Source organism: Panthera onca, chromosome D1 (assembly GCF_046562875.1).
Source record: "Panthera onca isolate mPanOnc1 chromosome D1, mPanOnc1 haplotype 2, whole genome shotgun sequence".
Taxonomy (NCBI): domain Eukaryota; kingdom Metazoa; phylum Chordata; class Mammalia; order Carnivora; family Felidae; genus Panthera; species Panthera onca.
Genome location: NC_138348.1, coordinates 4377989 through 4399542, shown reverse-complemented (window position 1 = coordinate 4399542; position 21554 = coordinate 4377989). Strand labels below are relative to the sequence as shown.

The following is a 21554-nucleotide window of genomic DNA, read 5'->3' as shown; positions in this document are numbered from 1 at the left end:
TTCTCATTCTTTCTCGATAAGGCCAGAGAGCCTTACTCCCTTGCTAGAAAGGGACATTATAACTAAATTGGAGACGATGAAGCCACTAACTCCAGGACAGATAAACGATGATGAGAGTTGGGGGGAATTACCGGAAATTGTAGGCTGGAGACATCAGGGCTCAGAGAAGAGCTTGCCCGCCGTGTCAACTATTAAAGGAGACTCCATCCCACCCACCCTCCCAAGGAAATCAGCCCCGTGGACACTGTCTCCTGCCCTCGGGATGGTTACCGACAGAGCAGGGCAACGACCATCACCGGGCTCACAGATCCGGAAGAGCATTCAAGTCCTGCATCAGGCCTTTCATTTAGGGAGAGAGAAAACTTGCCAAGTGGCCCAAAGGATGTTTCCTGGGGAAAACTTGTCAAGGACCGTTCAGCACGTAATACCAGCCTGTGAAGTAGGTCTTAGAAACAACCTCTCAACCACAGGCCGGCAGTCAAAGGACTGGAGGCCATCGGGAAAGGTCGGCAATTGGATTTCACCCCTATGCCCAGGTCAAAGGGGTCTCAACATTTGTTGGTATGGGTTGACACTCTTACTGACTGGGTGGGGGCCCTCCCCTGCAAGGCAGAAAAGGCGCAAGAAATAACACAAGGTCTGCTGTAGAAAAAAATACCCGGGTTTGGCTTACCTAAAAATTTACCAGTTAATAATGGTAAACGGCTGCCGTTACGACTCTTTTTTCCAGTAGGACTCCGGGCTTACTGCGCCTCCGTTACCCGGGTTATGAGAGGGTCCCTGACATATGCTGTTTCAATATAACCGGTGATTGTCACAGAGTCTTAGGACTGATGGATGACATTCGGGCATACTCGGACAAAGTCAGGGTCTCTCCTGGGTTGTTTGGCGCGTTTGGGATCCGGGGACATTATCCTGAGATGCCATCTTGTCGATCAGTGTAATCTTTATGTTTTTCTCTTCGTGTCTGCCCATGTTTGTGCCGCCTCATGCCTGCCCGCCTTCCTGTAGAACCTTCCTGTAGAACCACACCGTGGGCCACTCGACCAACTCTAACTGCTGTACCCCCACACCGTCCCTTATCAGCTTGAAGAAGCCAGACGGTCATCGTCCCTGTTCCCTAATGGCAGTTAAACGGGCCCTGATCCGGGGGAGGGATGCATAGGGAAGGGGGTTAACATTAGGCAGGGGGAGATAAGGGACCTTCAGGGAGGCAGACCGCGGCTGCAGGTGGGAGGCTGAAGAAGCAGACGGGGTTCTCCCCTTGTAAAACCCTTTGCGGCTGCCTCCCCCCATTATCAAGGGCATAAGGGGGGATCTAGGTGAGACAGGCGATCTAACCCTAAGGCAACAGATGTGGGCCTCGGCTCTGCCCTAACCACCAACACCATCGGGTCAGGGAGCGATTACCTGTGAGTCCGACCACAGACGCTCACCCCTTTAAACCAGGAGACGCTGTATGGGTGATGGGGTGGAATGTCCAACCCCTGAACCCCTCTGGAGGGGCCCGTTCACCGTCATTTTGTCCACCCCTCCTGCAGTAAAGGTTGACGGGGTGGATCCCCGGATTCACCGCAGCAGAGTGAGGCCGGCATCTCAAAACGGGGAGTCCCTTCCTGATCCATCGACGCCGCGAAAGCTGACCACACGGAAGAAGCAGTCCGCAGCCCCAGAGGCTCTGGGCGACCGCAGCCCTGCTTCAGTCATTCTGGAAGCCGACTGATCCACGCACGGCAAAAGCTTGAGGAATCACGGTCCAATGAAACCAAAGACTGTCCTTCTTTTCTTTTTTTTTTTAATTTTTTTTTAACTTTTTTAAATTTTATTTTTGAGACAGAGAGAGACAGAGCATGAACGGGGGAGGGTCAGAGAGAGGGAGACACAGAATCTGAAGCAGGCTCCGGGCTCCGAGCTGTCGGCACAGAGCCCGACTCGGGGCTCGAACCCACGAACCGCGAGATCATGACCTGAGCCGAAGCCGGACGCTCAACCGACAGAGCCACCCAGGCGCCCCAAGAGAGAGGTTTCTGTTAGCACTCACCTTCCCTTTGTGGATAGGATGCTTCGTTGGTACCAACACGGGGGATCAATGGCCATGGGAGGCTAGAGAATTCGATCCCTGCGAACCTTACAGCGGAACAGAATACCCCAGTCCTACGACCGGGGTTTGGTTCCTCAAAACCTCAATCGAATTGGGGAAAAAAATGCCTTGCCCGGTGGGGAAGGAAGTTCACGTCTCCGTTGGAAACTTAACACAGCTAGGCCAAAGATTTGATAACTCAACCACCCGGGAAACCCAAAGGTGGGGGGACCCCCAGATCACCTTGAGCCAGATCCCCACCCCTCGTCTAACTTTTCTCATCTCCGAGAGGCCTGGGACAATGTCGACACGCCGTCGAATGGCGGGCCCCAGGTGGACTGTTCTGGGTATGTGGGAGGACAGCCTGTATGGTACTTCCCGCAGGCTGGTCAGGGTCATGGGTGTGCCGGGGACTATCCATCCATCTTTCTTCCTGCTCCCACTTGCCAGAGGGGAACGTTTGGGGGGTTCCATGTGTAGGGGGACAGGGAGACTCAAAGGAAACGAAGTGCCCCACAAACTGGCCACTGGACAGGTAACGAGTGGCCTCCCCAGCCTAGAACCCAATATTATGGCCCTGCCGCCTGGGCAGAGGACGGTCCTGGGGCCACCACATACTCCTTTGCATGCTAACCCGCATAATCAGGCTGCAGGCAGTCGTAGAAATGATAAGCAGTGAAATCGCCAGAGCTCTTCCCTTACTAGCCAAGCAGCAACGCCATCTATCAAAATTGCTCGGCCTTAGATCACCTGCTTGCTTTGGAGGGAGGAGTCTGCAGAAACTTTAACCTGAGCCACTGCTGCCTACAGACGAGGAAGGAAAAGTCACAGAGGAGATCACCGATGGAATGAGAAAGGTTGCTCATGTCCCACTCTGGACCTGGGACGGCCGGGGCCCCGGAGAGTTATTCGGAGGATGGTTTTCGACTCTCGGGAGATTCGAAACCCTCATGGGAATTATCCTCCTGATGTGGGGAGCTTGCTTAATCCTAGCTTGCCCAGCGCCCCTGTATACGGTCCGTCTCCAGTCTCATTGAGACAATGGTCTAAAGGAAAACGGCCACGCATGTGATGTTCTGGAAATAGAAACCTCTAAACCAACATGATGCTCTTGGACCCAAACTAGGGGGGTCGGAGCATCAAAGGGGCGGATGTGATAGAGCCCCTTCCTAAGGAGCGTGATGAGAAAAGACCTCAAGATAAGGAAGGGCAACCTGGCTATGTGCATCCGTGACATCCCGCACGACCCCGCAACTTGAGACCACCCCGTCACCCATATATGGGAGACAAGGAAGTAGAAGACGCATAAAAGACACCACGCGGGGTTCGGGGCTCCTTTTTTTGGGTACAAACCCTCCGAGCCCGTGCCGGCACAAACGAAGTTGCTTCCTGGGAAGAAAGGCCTCGACTCTGTGTCACGACTGTGTGTGCCAGAGTCCTGCTCCAGGGCCAGAACCTGGTGATTCGGCTGCGGCTGGCCAGGGACCACACCTGTCAACTTCCCCCAGGGAGGGACTGAGAGAGGTTGTGGTGTCGCTGGTCTGCCCAAAGTCTTGCTCTTGAGGACCCTGGGAAAGGAAGAAGGGGAGAGGTGGTGGGGGGGGGGGGGTTGCTAAGGGAGTCCTAGTGCAGGAGCAGAGCCTCAGAAAGACCAAAAGAATGGAAGCCATCACTCTAACGTGCAGCCCATGAACTTATTTTTAATACGCTGCTAAACAAGAGGTTCCGTGCTCCACTTTGCAGTCTGGATTTTACCCCATTTTATTCATGAAACAAACTAAGAAGGCCTCTGCTCCAACTTGTAAGGAAAAGTTTGCTGATTTCCGCTTTCAGGAAGACAGAGCGGACGTACTTCTGTCTCATCCTCTTGCTAAGTACAACAAAAAGCCCTGGGCATTCTGTATAAACCAAACTAAGACTCTGAAAAGGTCAAGAAGAAGGCAGACCTCGGGACCCCAGGATAAGACAGTGGTGAGTTCTGGGTTTTCTGTCTTCTCAACAGAGGAAAGGCGCTGACTCTGTCCAAGTTGATGTGTAGGTTAACATAATTCCTATCAAGGAAGAGGAGGAAAAGGCAAACTAAAGGCTTGGGGAAAATCTTTGCGAACCACCCGTCCCATCAAGGGATCCATCCCGCCGACGATATGTTTCCCTGAAGCATATAAAGGACTCTCCAAACCCAACAGTAAAGAAAACAAAAAATCCGATTTTAAAAATGGGCAACGTACATGAACAGACACGTCACTGAAGATGATACACAGATGGAAAACAAACACAGGAAAAGATGTTCAACATTAGTCAGCGGGGGGATGAAAATGAAAACCACAATGAGATTCCACGAAACATGTATCAAGACGGCCAAAATTAAAAAGTGGCGGTTACCGCCAAATGGTGGCAAAAGCGCAGGCAAAGTGATCGCCCGCCCCCTGCCGGCGGGACCGTGAAGTGGTACAGCCACTGTGGAAGACGGCTTGGCAGTTTCTCTACAAAGGAAACACGTGGCTACCAGTCAGCCCAGCAAGGACACCCCTGTGCATTTCATCCAGACGAGAGAAAACTCACCTTCACACGAGACTTGCACACAGCCTGCACAGGCGTTCGCGGTAGCTTTATTCATCACAGCAAAAAACCGGAAGCAGCCCAGATGCCCCTCAGTGGGTGAACGGTTAAACCCCCATCCATCCACACCACGCACCCAACCCTCGGCAAGAAAAAGTAACGGGCTGCTGAGACGTGCACCAACCCAGATGAATCTCCAGAGAATTCTTCCGAGTGAAACCGAATCCTAGAAAGTTACATACTATATGACCCCATTTAGATAGCGTTCCTGAAATGGGGTAGGAAGGGGGTGGGGGAAAGGGGGACAACGGGCGTGGCTCTAAAGAGTGACCTGGGGACCCTCGAGGAGGTGGAAACGCTCTGCATCTTGGCTCTGTCCATGTCAGTACCCTGGTCGTGACATCCTGCAAGGCGTTACCTTTAGGGAAAACTTGGTAAAGGATACCCAGCATCTGTCTGCATCATTTCTTACAAATACCTGTGAATCTACAATTACCTCGAAATGAAAAGTTTAGTTTTTTTAAGCTATTGAAACACGCGTATTTAGGGCCCTAATATTTAGTTCACAAGTGAATTCTACCAAACATTTAAAGAAAAAATTAGTCCAATTCTTTACAATCTCTTCCCGGAGGTAGGAGCAGAGGAAGTACATCCTAACTCGTTCTATGAGGCTGGTATCACCCTAATACCAAAACCAGAGACATTACAAGAAAACTACAGACCAGGATCTCTCATAAACATAGACGTAAAATCCTCAACAAAACATTAGCAAATCAAACCCAATAACGTGGAAAAAGGAAATATCCAGCACAATATTCAAGGAAAAGAACAAAGCTGAAGGACTGACACTCCCTGCCTTCAAGATTTACCACAAAGCCACGGTACTCGGGACAGTGTGGTGTCAGCAAAAGAAAGTAGACCGATGGGATAGGATAGAGAGCCCGGAAACAGACCCACCTATATAATGTTAGCTGCTCTTTGACAAAGAAGCAAGGGCAACATGATGGAGAAAGGAGAGTCTTTTCAAGCAATGCTGGTGGAACAGCTGGACGTCCACATGCAAAGAAAGGAATCTAGACACAGATCTTACACTCGTCACAAAAATTAGCCCGAAGCAGACCTTACGCATGAATGTGAAACGCAAAACTGGAAAGCTATTAGGTAACGTAGAAAATCTAGATGACTTGGAGTATGGCGATGACTTTTTAGATACAACACCAAAGTCATGATCCATAAAGAAATAATAATAATAAGTGATGAGCTGGGACTTCGTTAAAATGTAAGACTCCTGCTCGGCAAAGGCCACTATTGAGCGAACGAGAAGACGAGCCACTGACCGGGAGAAAATCTTCGCAAAGGACACATCTGATAAAGGACCGTCTTCCAAAATACACGAAGAACTCTAAAGACTCAGCAGTGAGAAAATGAACGGCCCAATTAGAAGATGGGCAAAAGACCTGGACAGACGCCTCACCGAAAAAGATACACAGACAATGCTCCGCGTCGTATGCTCCCCAAGCCGATCCCCCGGGCGCCATTTTTCTCTCAGACGAAAGTTCCACCTTCAATTCCCTAGACCAATATTCCAACGTGGCTCATACGATAATTTGTCTGTGGCGAGTTTTGTTTTTTTTATAATGTAGTGTTTTTATACATTTTTGAGAGACAGAGCGCGAGCAGGGCAGGGGCAGAGAGAGAGAGAGGGAGACAGAATCGGAAGCAGGCTCCGGGCTCCGAGCTGTCAGCCCAGAGCCCGACGCGGGGCTCGAACCCACGAACCGTGAGATCGTGGCCTGAATTGAAGTCGGACGCTTAACCCACTGAGCCCCCCGGGCGCCCCTGTCTATTGTGGTTTCAAGCTGCATCCCCGCTGGCCTTCGGCCAACCGTGGGAGAGTTCCAGGTGGTGGTGCAGGGATCTGTAAAGGGCCCTGCTGAACCCCCCTCCGTCCGCAATGTGCTTCATCTGGCTGTCCATCTGTGTCCTTTATAATAAATTGGGATAGCAAGAAAAGCGTCTCCCTGAGCTCTTGGGCTGTTACAGCAAATTCTCAGACCCGAGGAGCGGCCCTGGGAACTGCCGCCTGCGGCCAAGGCAGACAGAGGTGTGGGTTACCCGGGGACCCCGTGCCGTGACTGGTGTCCGAATGGGGGCCGGCCCCGAGGGCCTTGGGCGATCTGCCCCTAAGTCCAGGCGGTTAGTGTCCGAATTGAATTAAATGACAAAAAAACCACCCCCCAAAACCTCCGGATAATCTCACCCTAATCACAGAGGTGGCCAAGTCACGTAGTACAGGACAGACACTGTGCAAAGCCACACCCACAGACGAGGACACGTTATTTTTATTTTTATGTAGTTTTACAAGGCACTGGCTCTCTACCCGCAACAATAGACGTAATGTTGTATCTTTTTAGTCGTGCTACTTATGCCTCTGGGCTGGCTTCGCACGCAACTCTGCTCCGGTTTTCCCTCCTCATGCTGAATTTCCTAAAAGCGGTGTGGCCTTGGCCTGCAGAGCATGCCGTGGGCCGCACTTGGGGAGCGACGCAGAAGGCAAGCCACCCTCCAGGAAGGGGTCGGAAGCCCGTTTCAGGCCCCTCCCAGCCCCAGGGGTGAAGTGGGCGGGGCTCCCCCCACCCCCCACCCCCGCACCCCTCCAGCTGCGCCCCGGATGCACCCGGACAACGGACAACGGGGCACCAGCCTGGGGACAGCCCCCCACCATCCCCGGGCGGTGCTCGTCTCTGCCCCTGGACTGTGCCCGCGCAGTCTCCATCCCAAGGGGCCAGAGGGGGAAAGAAGTGGCCGAGAACTCAGTGTTTCCCTCCCGCTCTGTGGTTCCCCGTCGGAACTCGCTGTTCCAAGGGCTCCGCGCTTCCGGCACCGCTCGGCTTGTAAACGAGCTTCCTAAACGAGCTCCGAGGGCCCGACACTGTCAATAAACACGGACACCTGCCGGGTATATATGTTCACTGACCGAGTTAATTACAACAAGGGGAGGCATTTGAAAATTTTAATCCTCTTTGCTTTTTACAACAGAACCAAAAGAGAGTCCACTTAATAACCAATCTCACCTGCCGGTTTCTGCAAACCAGTTATCTTAACCGTATTTTAACGAACAATAATAATATTAGAACAGTAACTAGGGAGAAAGTTAATTGGATGATACAGCTTTTCCACAACCCAATGAAAACACCTAAGAAACTAGATAGTTTTTGGTCCCATAACCCGCAACCCCACCGCCTGCGTTTCACGGGGGCCCTGAGAGAGACGGAGAGTTTGCGGGCGACCCTGGGAAAGTGTCCACGCTCAGGGATGCCTCAAGGTATTCAGTACGTCTCTAGTCTGAGTTGTATCTTAGCAGCCCATCTGGAGAGTTAATTTCAAAATACTACTAGTGAAAACTCACCGTGGCTCTTTAGGCAGAGAAGCCTCCAGAGGAAAACCGCCCAGACGGGGTGAAGTCAGGAGGAACGGACAGGCTTCTCCGCAGAGCCTTCAACCCTCCCTCCCTCGGCGTCGGGGCAGAGGCTTCTCCCGACATCGCAGGAGTCCTCGCTCTCTCCCCAGGGCCACACAGCAGCGTGCCACGTCCGCACTTCCTCAAAAAGGGGGCTTATGATCGCCGAGACCCTCGGCCCCCGTGCCAGCCCCCTCGGCGCCCTGATGCGGTCGGAAAGCTGCCCCCCTTCCCCGCAGCCCCTTAAACAACCCTTCCAAACTCGGGCTCGCCTCCCCCCGGCACATCCAGACGACGTCTCTGTGCCTTCGGAGTTTTCTCCACCGAACTCTACTCGATTTCCAACCCTTTGGATTGAAACTCCATCCGGAGGATCTGGGACAGGCACCTCCCGAACTCCTCCAGGATCATCTGCTGGGCCAGGCGTTCCGAGCAGCGCTCCTTCTCGGCCTCCTCGCCCTGGGCCAGCAGGCAGGAGCACGTGCCTTCCACCACCTCCCAGGAGATGCATGAGGGCCGCCTGGCAGAGACACGGCGGTTACGGGCCGCGGTCCTGAACTCCAGACCCAGCGGGTGTCTGCGACACCTGAGACGTTCAAGGGGACCCCCGTCCTGGTATGTTAAAGAACGTCACCGGCTCCCGCACAGAGCAGGTAACTCAGCGAGGACGAAAACAGACGACCCACTTACATAGAGGACAGGTCGGACACAGCGGTCTTGGCAGGGCACCCCCCCCCCCGAGGAAACACGGGGTGACATCTAGGGCCGGTCAAGCCGGGGGGCTGCCGGTCCTCCCCGTCCCTTGCACCCACCCCCTGGACACACGCACTTTCTTTCCAAGTGTATAGACCGACTCTCCTCGAATTCACCTGCTTCCCCTCTTGGGACGGCGGGTTCACGGCACCTACCTGTCTTTTCTGAACTGCGGCAGTCCTGCGGATTCAGTTGGTGACAAATGAGGGCTGCCTTCAAACCCTCCAGCGTCCGGATGGTAGGGCATGCTCATTAGGGTTTTCCGTTCTGGGCCTTCTTCGTAATTTTTGCAACCAATGCATTTGCAAATAGAAGAACACATAATTTTGGCCTGGTAAGACAAAACGCTTCAGTGAAATTAGACTGCTCGCAATTCGGCAAAAAGCAACACATTCTGCACGGACCTTAAATAACAGCGTGTGGGCGTGTGCGCGGCAGATACTGCCTTTTTCACAAACGGAGGCTTTGCGGTGACCCTGCGTCCCGTCCAGGGTCAGTTTTTTGACCTAATTGTTTGTCGACACAGTTTTTCCAACGGCATTGGCTCACTTCGTGTCTCGGCGTCGCATTTCGGTCATTCTCTCGTCGTTGCCTTGACGTTTTTGTGACGGCGCTCTGTGAGCAGTGAGGGCGTCCCAGCACTCAGATGGCGGTGGGCACTTTTTCCCAACAAAGCATTTCTTAACGGAGGCGGGGACATTGTGCTTTCGACCCCAGGCTACGGCACACTTACCAGACCACGTGTAATATAGACACGACTTTTCTATGCGCTTGGGAAGCCAAAACCTTCGTTTGGCTGCCTGACTGTGGTGATCTGGAACGGGCCCCGTGGGACCCCCCCCCCGCCAGGCAGGCCCCAGTGGCGCTGGCCCTGCTGTGGCCCAGCTCGTGCAGGTGGGTGGGGTCTGAGACCCCCCCGGGGGGCAGGCCTGGGGTGGGTGTTCTGGGAGAGGCCCTTCCTGCTTACTCGTGGGCGGACTTTCTTGTGTTTCTTGTCGCAAGGCAGCCGGCCCGGCCAGCCTGGCGACCCCTGCTCACACCGGCTGGGCGGTCTGGACGCCGGCCTGCCCAGCGCTATGGTTCCCGGCCCCCTCTTTGTTTCCGCTGCTGGGATTTCCCTCTGTTCTCTTCAGCTCAGAGACGCACATCAAGAGGAATCCATTGTGTTTTACCTACACCTCTGGGTGTCTTGAGCAAGAGGCCTTTCAGGATTTCCAGTCTACTCTGGAGAATACGGGACATCTGCCTGGGCCTCCGGAAAACGGGCGACTCACTGTCTCGGGCAGCAGGGAGGGCACCGTGGAGGGCGGCTGGAGGTGCCGTCCACGCCTGGAGATCCTTCTGCTGGGGCGATGCCACTCGCTGGCTGAATTCGGCATCTCTGCAGCACCTCTGACCGTGTCTGCAAAATCCTAGCCAGGGGATGGCTAGGTCTGCTCACTCAGATCTTCCAACATGTGTCCCCGGAACCACAAGGAGTCTTCTGAAGCCTGACCATCTGTGACTACCTTTTAAAAGTAAACTTCAGGGGCGCCTGGGTGGCTCGGTCGGTTAAGCGTCCGACTTCGGCTCAGGTCAAGATCTCACGGTCTGTGAGTTCTAGCCCCGCGTCGGGCTCTGGGCTGACGGCTCAGAGCCTGGAGCCTGCTTCGGATTCTGTGTCTCCCTCTCTCTCTGCCCCTCCCCCGTTCATGCTCTGTCTCTCTCTGTCTCAAAAATAAATAAACGTTAAAAAAAATTTGTTTTTAAATTAAAATAATAAATAAATAAAAGTAAACTTCACAGGCGCCCCCCAGAGATGGCAAGCAAACCAAAGGAGAGCCTTTCGAGGGAGGGTTTCCTGGCTGTTTTGCTGCTGGGACTCGCGGGCTCCTTCCTCTGCCTCCCTGTCCTCCAACACCAAGAAAGGAGACAGAAAAGGCGGCAGGAAAGGAGAAACCACAGGGCGGGAGCAAGTCCCTCCACGGCCACCGAACCCTTGAGAAACGGGTTCGTCCGGGAACTCGGTCTGCACCGCTGTGTCCCAGCATCTGGCCGGCGGCCAGGGCCCGCCGCCCGCTCTGGGCTCTGAGCGCCCGGCCTGGGCACCCAGCTCTGCCAGGCAGGGCCTGCACAGAGCGGGCAGGGCCGGGCGGCGGGCGGCCTCCGCTGGGCGCCGGGGGCTGGGCTGGGAGCGGGCGACCGGTTCCCGAAGGGGCCCCGGGTTCATTTGCTTGACTCGGAAAGCATGGCTGGTCGTCGAGAAATTCATGCGGATTAACACGAGTGCACGACAGAAACCTTAGGGGGAAGCGAACGAAACCCGACTTCTTTTTGAATTACAGTGAGAAACAATTCTTTCAACCGCAGGGGTTACTGAGGCCCAGAGACCGACCTGTTGGTTTTTCTACCAGCCCCGGGGAAGAGTGACTGACCTCGTAGCACTCACAGTAATTCTTGAGGCAGCCTGACCTCCTGCAGTTACAGCCTTTGTTGTGTCGAGGCTTCACGTCGCCCGGCTTCCCCTTCCCAATCTTTGGTTGGAAAGCTTCTGGGTTTCTATCGAGACATGCCTGAGGCGGAAAACACAAAACTCCGTCAGGTGCCCTCCATTCTGGCAAGAGAACGTTCCGCGAGACTGACGGGGGCTCCAGGAAGGGCCCCCGTGCTCTGTTCCAACACACGCACGCGCTTGAAGGCACTGACTTCCCCCCAGCACCCCCCCCCGCCCCGCCCCACTGCTGCCCCGAGGTTCAAGGTCCTGTACATCGACCGTTACTGTACAACAGCTGGATGGTAAAGACGCGAACAGGATGATTGTGTCCCCGTAGCCGTGTCTCCTTCCCGGCACGTTTGTCCCGAGACAGCGGGGAAGGTGGCGCTGTGCTAACGGCGTACTGAACATCTACCGTGTTCCGGGCACCTTTCCGGGGGGTTTGTGTCCTCACAGCGGCCCCGGGAAGTAAACCCCACCGTTGTTTCTGTCTCACAGATGAAGAAACTGAGGCCCGAGAGCCTTAAGTAGTAAATGGCAAGGGACCGAAGGGGGTCGCCCGGCCCGGGGCCCCACCACTGGGCCCCGTCCTGCTCGCACGACGCGCTCGCTGGGCTTTTTATCCTGGCCGCTCTAACTTTTTATCCATCTTTCTGCTATCTATCTACACAGACAAATGCGGGCATAGTGTTTTTAACGAAGTGATTGGGTACAGCAGCGCCTGGGGGTCCGACGTCGGCTCAGGTCGTGATCTCGCGGTTCGTGGGCTCATGGGTTCGAGCCCCGCGTCGGGCTCTGTGCGGACAGCCCGGAGCCCGGGGCCCGCTTCCCATTCTGGGTCTCCCTCTCCCTCTGCCCCTCCCCTGCTTGTGCTCTGTCTCTCTCTGTCTCTCAAAAATAAAAAATGAAAACATTAAAAAAACAACAGCCAACAGACAAAGTCACTCAGGCCAATTCGAGCACCAGGCAAGTCACGGCAGCAGCCCTGCCCTCCTCTCTCCCCTCCCCCCAGCCACGGGGTAACACGTAGGGTCTGTGCTGTCTGACAAGACCCTCCCGTCGCCGCAGAGGGTCCCCTGGGCAGCACGGCCTGGAGCGAGACCGGGGGACAGCGGAGTGTCATGAATGGCGCACGACCCAGCCCCAGAGGCTCCCCGTGACTCCCCTCCCGTCAACACACCCCGTGGGGACCCCCGTGCCGACCTCCTCTGCTGTCCCCGCGCGAGCATCAGCAGCACGGCGCCCACGAGACTCACCTTCTTCTTCTCACCGTCCGCTCTCTCCCACTCTACCACTGACCGACACCGGGCTGTCCCCGGTGGGGCACGCGCGCTCACGCACGCTCACGCACGCTTCCGGTGCCCCTGTGTTCAGGAACAACACTGCTGGCTCATAGCACGTGCAAAGGTCCCGCTGCGGAAACTATTGCCACACGATTTCCCCACGTGCTTGTACCATCTTATGTTCCTACCAGCGATGCCTGAAAATGCCAACGCTTTCAAAAACACATTTTTGTTTTAAATTTGAGAGAGAAGCGTGCACAAGCAGGGGAGAGGGGCAGAGGGAGAGAGAGAATCCTAAGCGCAGAGCCTGATGTGGGGCGCGATCCCACGACCCCGGGATCGAGACCCGAGCCAAAGTCACGAGTCCGATGCTCAACCGACTGGGCCACCCGGGTGCCCCCCGAATTCCAACACTTTTTAAATAAAACTTTATACACTTTTAGCTGTAGACAATACCTTTCAGCCCTAAAGAAAATGCCACACCGCCGAAGTTTAGCGGCATCATCATTCTCTTCCGTCCCATGGCTCTGGCTCTATCAAATTGGGTAAGATATTTTCAAGTGACCTGTCTATAATCCAAGAGGGGAATTAAATTATCGTAGGGACAAAACGGAGCATGACAGTCTCAAGGCGACACGCGACGGCCCGTGACTTCCCTTTGTAAACCGGGGGCACCAAAACGTCAGGCCCCACGCCTGACTGTCCTCCCTTCTCTGATGATCTTTGATGCCCACGGGAAGGGGTGAGCCGCGAGCTCCCGCATCCGGCCTGTAGCGCACGCGGGGCCACGGAGCCGCCGTGGCCCCCCGAGGAAAGCCCAGATGCCCCCCCTTCACCCGGAAGCCACAGAGAATAAACACCGGGCACGAGTCGTGGCTGAGAGCCCCAGCCAGCTCTCCGTCCAGCCGGCTTCTACCCCTCTCAGACGCCACCCTCCAAGCTCGGCCTGTCTCCTGCACAATTGAGTTTAGGACTCAAATCTCCAAACCCCAAATGAGGACAAAGTGGACATCTGCACGCTCTTGAATCAGAATCTCCACCGAAGCCATCCCACACGGTGGGGAATAAAGATCTTTCTCTGACTGCCGCTCTCCCGACAGCTCTCTCGAGAGCCAATGCCCCACCCTCAGGGATCTCGGGAGGTAAGTTTTGTGACTATCTCATGCACGTGTATGATTCATTCATTCATTCATTCGTTCGTTCATTCATTCGTGAAAGAGCAGGGCGAGGGGCAGAAGGAGAGGCAGAGAGAGACTCCCAAGCAGGTTCCACGCTCAGAGTGGAGCCCGACCTGGCGCTCGATCCCACGGCCCTGGGGTCGTGACCTGAGCCGAAACCAACAGTCGGACCCTCGGCCCACTGAGCCTCCCCGGCGCCCCTCTCAAGCACTTTTAGGCACTGTTAGAATGCGCGGAGTCAGTGGGGAAATGGTCACCTTGATGGCCTTGAACCGCTGGACTTCGTGACGCAGGTTGTTGCAGCAGTTGTTACAGTTGCAGTCGTGGCAAAAGTCCCCGCTGGCAAAGCAATCGCAGTACCTGCGAAGCAACGACACGGCGGCTCAGAGGCCGCGATCGCCATCCACAGCAGCGGGCACGGGGAAGGGGCCGGCGTGCTGCCGTCCACACGGCTGCCGCTTAGACGCCTCTGACGCCTTCCTGGTGAGAGCTACAATCCGGGGAGATGCCCTCCAGTGGCCAAGGGGACAGAGAGGAACTAGTCAGAGCCACTCGCTTCGTAACGTAGGAGTCTGCAAAGCAAAACGATCTCCCGGACGCCGTCAGTCGCTGCCCCCACCCCTGCCCGGGCGCCCGCCGACGCCCCCCGCCCCCAGGAGCGGCCCCCGCTGGCGAGCAGGAGACACACGCATGTCACCCCCCGCCGTAACGGGAGGGCGTTCGTGGATCCCCGCTCTGCAGAACAGCTTTGGTGGCGGAATCCCTCCCAGACCGCGGCCACTGCGTCCCGGGATTCCGGGAGTCGTAAAGGCAACGGCCGGTGACAGGTGGCCGTGCTGACGACCTCGCAGAGCGGTCAGCGTGGCTGGGCCTGTGGCTTGCGCGCTGAGACGCCTCCCTCGCCTCGCGTGGGAACTCAGTGTCGAGGCACGGACTCCCACCGTCTTGCCCATAACCGGCCCCCCGGGGAGGTTTCACAAGTTCTCCTCCCGGACGGGTCCCACAGCGGTCTCTTCCAAGAGCATGAGGCATTGACAAGGGCTTCAAATGCGTCTGTCACACCAGCTCTGCTGCCAGGTCCCCACATTATCCGCTGCGGGTTATTCGTGGCCAGCGTCTTGAGTCATGGCATCTAAGCTGCCGGTCTCAAGGGGTCGCCCAGGGGAGCTGGGACAGTGTGTGGCCCTGCTTCCCGTCCAGTGCTGGGTGAGGCCGAGAGGGGCCTCTGTTGGACACCGCGGTGGCCGGATGTCCGTACAAACCTCACCGTTACAGAATTCATAAACATTATCCTTTTATCGTGTATGGTTTTAACTTTCTTAAATAATATTTTTATATGCATACCAAGCCAAGAGGAGAGTACAAGAGCTCATCAGAGGTGAAATAAAGAGGAAACTGCAGGGGCGCCTGGGGGGCTCAGTCGGTTCGGCGTCCGACTTCGGCTCAGGTCATGAGCTCAAGGTTTGTGAGTTCGAGTCCCGCGTCGGGCTCTGTGCTGACAGCTTGGAGCCCGGAGCCTGCTTCCCATTCTGTGTCTCCCTCTCTCTCTGCCCCTCCCCTGCTCACCTCTGTCTCTCTCTGTCTCGAAAATAAGTTTAAAAAGAAAAAAAGAAGAGGAAGAAGAAACTGCAAACTTGGCGGGGGGGGCGGGGGGGGCATGGCTCTGTGGCTGCTAAAGGTTGTCCTGGGGCATCTGCTGGCCCCTGGTGACCCGGAGCCTGCTCATTCAGGAGACAGAAGACAAAATCCGGGCTGCCAAAGGTGGGAGGTGCACCAGACACACACACACACACACACACACACACACACACGCCCATAAAAAGCACAGACCCTTAAAGGGCAAACTCCCCACAAATCATCTACTCCACTGGGACAGAGAGAAGAGGAGGAGGAGGCTGGAAAGCAGAGGAGAGAGGTACCGAGAACTGACTCAAGAGTGCGCCAGCTCTGAAGACTGGGAAGCAGGGGGCCCAGAGGCTGCTCTGGGGCGGGAGCGCAGGAGGGTGGGATGGGAAGAGAACTCGTGGAAATGCTATTTTGGGGGGAGCGGGCCCCCAGGCTCCTGCCCCCTTCCAGCACCCTCCGCCCTCTCCACCACCGTGGCCAGAGACCGAAATTACTCTCTGGGGTAAAACAAGTGAGGGCTGGGGGATCACAACGGATCAAAGGAGGAAAGGTGGAGCCCCGTGGCCCCTAGGATCCTAGCACCACCCTGGAGAAGCCTTCTCCGAGGACCCCAGCCAGCCCAGAACGACATACAGGGAGGGAGGGTCCCGCAGTGAAGTCTCCCAACAGACAGATGGCTTAGTCACACGGCCCGACGGTGCGGCCACAGTGAGCAGGTCCCCACTGATGCACGGAGAGTCCCCAGGCAGCTTATGCCTCGTTCTTAAGTGTGAGCAGCGTGACAGCCGGAGATTCGCACACATTTCAGGGAACATTTTGACCTGAAAGACAGAGGACTAAACGGAAACTGGGGGAGCGAGGGCATCAACGGCTTTGGACAAATTAAGAAACAAGAAAATGATACTTAAAAAAACCCAGAGTATAAAAATGATGTTCTGGAAAACAAAGAAGCAATCATATGAGAGGATTACCTACCTTAACAGACGGCATGAAAACTAGAGCGCCCACCAAAAAAGGGAAGGGAAAACACAGGATGAGTTTTCTAGGTCCAAAATTTTCATAATTAGAGGTCCGGAAAGAGAAGAGTTTTACGAACAAAGGGGCAGATGGGCCCCTGGGTGGCTCAGTCAGTTAAGTGACCGACTCTCGATTTCAGCTCAGGTCACGATCTCACGGTTCATGGGATCGAGCCCCACCTCGGGCTCCACGCTGACAGTGTGGAGCCTGCTTGGGACTCTCTCTCTCTCCCTCTCTCTCTGCCCCTCCCCCGCTCATGCACACGCACGTGCTCTCTCTCTCTCTCTCTCTCTCAAAATAAATAAATATACCTTAAGAAAATAATGAAGGGCAGAAAATAATTTAGGAACATTTCTCAGAACTAAGGGGCACGTCTCTTCAGAGTAAAAGGACTGCCAAGTGGCCAGCGCAAGAGGTGAAAGAGACCCGAAGCAAGACTTCATCACCCAGTTTCAGAGCACCGGGAACACAGATGGGATCCTATGAGGTTCTAGAAAGAGTAAAACGGATTTCGTACAGGCAGCAAGAACGAGAATGCTGTCAAAAGTTCAATGGCAACACCGGAAACTAGAAGAAAAGATGACAAAGCCTTCCAAATTCCGAGGAAAAACTGAAGTTGAACTAAAGTTGGAACTCCAACCCCAAAATAACCATCTAGGCGTGGAGGACGGGCTCTGACGGCTTTAGACATGGGACGATCTCTCTGCACCCTCTCAAAGGACGCCCCGGAGGATGCGCTACGTCAAACGACGCACTGAGTCAAATGAGGACGACAAGGGGGATCCAGGAGCCGGGGAATCAGACTTGAGGAGGACACAGAGGAAGTCCTGGGCGTGGCGGCAGAGGGGAGTCCAAGGTCAGAGCTGCGCATCAGGCCTGGAAGCCACACTGTCCATGGCGGGAAGACAGTTAAATGGTGGGAAGCATGGCGGGAAGACAGTTAAATACCCAGAGCGCAGTTTAAGGTTTAAGTTAGTGTCATGTACATAGAAAGATGAGTACCAAGTATTAACTCAAGGGAAAAGATGAAGAAGGGCAGGAAAGGAAATTAACCAAGGTCCACAGAGAGTAGTGTTTTCCTAGTTGTGAAATACAAAGACTACTGATCTAACCACGGGCATCTGATGTCTGGGTGTGGGAAATGGTGGCGGGGAGCTGACAGGGTGGCAGGGCGGAAACAGCCAAACCCACATCTTCCACGGTACAGAAATGAGATTATTCCCAAGTTGAAAAGCCGAGCTTAGCAAAGCAGGTAGGTTACTTCCATTTATGGAGGCGAATATTAAAAGACTCTGTTAAGAGAGTCGAAAATTCCTGGAGGTCAGAAAATAAGGGACAATTATCAGGGAGCTACCATTTTTCCTCACGAGCCTTGTAGAATCATTTGGCTCTTTAGACTCTACGTGTGTTGGGGCACCTGGCTGGTTTAGTCAGTGGAGCGTGCAACTCTTGATGTTGGGGTTGTGAGTTTGAGCCCCATGTTGGGTGTAGAGATTACTTAAAAATAAAATCTAAAAGAGATAAAAAAATAAGGGCACCTGGGTGGCTCAGTTGGGTGAGCGTCCGACTCCTCATTTCAGCTCAGGTCATGATCTCACAGTTGGTGGGATGGGGCCCCAAGCTGGGCTCTGCACTGACAGCATGGAGCCTGCTTGGGATTCTCTCTCTTCCTCTCTCTCTCTGCCCCTTCTCTGCTTCTGTGTGTGCTCTTTCTCTGTCTCTCTCTCTCTCAAAATAAACAAAAATTTAAAAAAGATAAAAATAAAAAAAACAAACTGTATGTACAATCTGAATAAAAATAATAACTAAATTCAAAGTGAAAAAGGATAAACTGAAAGATAAGAAATTAAGATCGAGGTGCATCATAAACAAAGAGATTAAAAATACAGAAAAAAGGGGCGCCTGGGTGGCTCAGTCAGTTGAGCGTCCGACTTAGGCTCGGGTCATGATCTCCTAGCTCGTGAGTTCGAGCCCCGTGTCGGGCTCTGTGCTGACAGCTCGGAGCCTGGAGCCTGCTTCAGATTCTGTGCCTCCCTCTCTCTCTGCCCCAACCCACTCGCATTCTGTCTCTGTCTCTCTCAAAAATAAATAAACATTAAAAAAAATTTTTTTTAACACAGAAAAAAGGTTATGAGGAACGGTGGATAGTTAGGCTAGAAAATGGCAGATTAGCATTACAGGATGAAGAGACTGTGTGCAGTGAGGACACATGTAAGTGTTCCAGAACTGTCAAAAGTCGTGGATCCACTGATTTCAGAACTTTAGCGAACCCCCAAAAAGACATACACAAAGAAAAAACAAAGACGAAAGGGAAATCTTAAAAGCCCCAGAGAGGAAAGACAGGTTACCTAGATTGACAGTGTACTTTTGTTAGAAATCATGGAAAACAGTAGAACTATATCTTCAAAGCTCTGAGAGGAAAACTGATAATCTAGAATTTTATACCCAGTCAAACTATGTTTACTCACCAAGGTCCAGACCAGGCACATGTCATCTCTTGTCCTACATACTTTGCTGGGTGGTTTGATCGATTAACTCTTGCCCCTCTGCTTTTTTTTAACTTTAAGTTGAAGATTTTTAAATCTCTGTCCCCAAACCTGCTCTGTCTCCTACCCTAAAATCCTTGTTTTCTTCTTCTGCCATCAGCATGAAAGGATTATCTAAATCTACTGCTTGTTCTTCCTCGTCTCCCATTCACCCTTTACCCTACTGCCCTCGGACCTTCTTCTCTGCCCCACTGGCTCTCAGAGGCAATCAACGACCTCCTCACTGGAGATGCAAAGACCCCTTCGCTGCACGTTTGCTTCAGGGGCTGTAACACTCTTATGTTCCGGAACCGCATTTCCAACTTCCTTTCAGACATTTCTACCTCCACCTCAGTGTCCAGCCTTAACTTGCAATCTTCTCCCACCACTTCCTGCTCAAGCCGTGCTCCCTCTCTGCATCCGTGGTGCTGTCTACCGCTAAAATAATCCTGAGTCCCTTCTGACAGTTACCTTTCTTTCTCTCTTTTCCCAAGGAGTTACCAAGTCTGCTGATTACGGCTCAGAAATGTCTTTTTTTTTTTTTTTTTAATTTTATCTTTATACAAGTGAATGACATTGGTTGAACTAAAGTGTGTCGATATAAATAAGCACAAAGAAAAAAATTACAATCACCCAGAATCCCACTTCCTAGAGATGATCATTCAGTGAACGTATTTCAGACTTTTTCTCTAAAACTAAATGTACCAAAATAAACATATGTTGTTTGATCACATGTTAAAGACAAACAAAAGCAAGATCATATTCTATACACTGTTTCAGTGTGCTTTTATTACTTACCAATATCAGGAATCACTATGACAACTTGCTTTTACTACTTATCAATATTATGAGTGTTTCCCATGTAAATAGATTCATACACCATTTTAATGACTGCAAAGTGCCCCACTCTGTAGCACCAGCATGATTTATTTAATAGTTCTCTTTTTACTGAACGTTGAGATCAATTTACAGATTTTGGAATATGAACAATACTCCAACAGTGGCACTGGCCCCCTTTCTGTTCCTAGAACCCCGTATCCCTTCCCTGTCTTGCCCCAGGGCCTTTTCACCTGCTGTTTCCTCTGCCTAGAGCACTCTTAGCCACCCGCTTTCAATCCACCTCCACCTGATTAACTCTCCTCATCCAAACACCCCTCCCTCAGGGAAGCTTCTCTGGCTTTCACACTTGGTCAACTCCGCCCACCCGCACACACCCATTACTGCTCCTTTGCCACATTTTCCGTATTTCCACGCCGACCTTTATGGATATGATTATCTTATGCACGCCCATCTCCGCCATCAGGCTGTGAGTGCCAAGAGGGCAGGGACCATGACTATATTGTTCATGTTGGTCTTCCTCAGTCCTGAAGCCACAGGCGTTCAAAAATATTTGTGGGATTGAATGAGTAAATGTACACGTCTGAAATGTCTCTTAAGTCTCTGGGTTTTTCCTTCATTGCTACCCTCCCTGCCTTAGTTCAGGTCTTCCCCACCTCTTCCACACTCTTGTGATAGCCTCTTAACTAATCTCACTTTCAACTCCCTCCACCTTGGCGGTTAGTGCTAATTTCCTGAAGCGGGTATCGGGCAAAAAGCAGCAAAGAAAAAGCTGTAATCCGAGACTACAAAATAAAGTGGTATTGTGCGTTCCTGGTGGGAATGTCACATGGTACGGCCTCCGTGGAGAACCAGTATGGCAGTTCCTTAAAGAGCTAAAACACAGGGGCGCCTGGGTGGCGCAGTCGGTTAAGCGTCCGACTTCAGCCAGGTCACGATCTCGCGGTCCGTGAGTTCGAGCCCCGCGTCAGGCTCTGGGCTGATGGCTCGGAGCCTGGAGCCTGTTTCAGATTCTGTGTCTCCCTCTCTCTCTGCCCCTCCCCCGTTCATGCTCTGTCTCTCTCTGTCCCAAAAATAAAAAAAAAAAAGTTGAAAAAAAAAAAAAATTTAAAAAAAAAAAAAAAAAAAAAAAAGCTAAAACACAGACTTAGTACACAATCCAGCAATTCAACTTGTGGGTATGCAGACCCAAAAGAATTGAAAGCTGAGACTCAAACAGATGCTGGTTCACCACGGTTCACAGCAGCATTAATCACATTAGCCGAAAGGTGGAAACAACCCATATGTCCATTACCAGATGGAGGGCTAAACAGAACGTGGTCTATTCATTCAGCGGAATACTACTGAGCCTTAAAAAAGGAATGAAAGTTAGGGGCGCCTGGGCGGCTCAGTCGGTGAAGCATCCGACTCTGGCTCAGGTTACGATCTCGCGGTTCCGGGGTTTGAGCCCCGCGTCGGGCTCTGTGCTGACGGCTCGGAGCCTGGAGCCTGCTTCCGAGTCTGTGTCTCCCTCTCTCTCTGCCCCTCCCCCGCTCATGCTCTGTCTCTTTTAAAAATAAATAAGCATTAAAAAAATAAATAAGTAAAAATATTTCAAGTGAGTGACACCAACAGTGCCTGCTACCAATTGTTGTAGGTGCATTACAGCAGGTGCAGAGGGTTAATCTAAATCTTTAAAGGCATTTCCTAAAAAAAAAAAAAAAAAAACAAGAAAGAATGAAAATAAATAAGCAGTTAGGGGGCGCCTGGGTGGCTCAGGCGGT

General features: G+C 53.0%; 1 protein-coding gene across 7 annotated transcripts in view; it reads right to left on the bottom strand.

Moving 5' to 3' along the window:
• Positions 1 to 3750: 3750 nt before the first annotated feature.
• TESMIN (testis expressed metallothionein like protein) overlaps positions 3751 to 21554 on the bottom strand; it is a 41110-nt gene continuing 23306 nt past the window's right edge. For 4 of the 7 annotated variants that reach the window (XM_060607497.3, XM_060607496.3, XM_060607495.3 and 1 more), the window contains 4 exons: positions 14044 to 14146; positions 11267 to 11404; positions 9008 to 9183; positions 7639 to 8619 (listed from right to left, as the gene is read on the bottom strand). In XM_060607497.3, the coding sequence (XP_060463480.3) occupies positions 8430 to 8619; positions 9008 to 9183; positions 11267 to 11404; positions 14044 to 14146 (607 nt within the window). In that variant the 3' untranslated portion in view covers positions 7639 to 8429. Of the gene's footprint in view, positions 4132 to 7638; positions 8620 to 9007; positions 9184 to 11266; positions 11405 to 14043; positions 14147 to 21554 lie in introns of those variants that run through there. The other 3 variants (XM_078433775.2, XR_009602520.3, XR_009602519.3) reach the window with 3 other exon arrangements.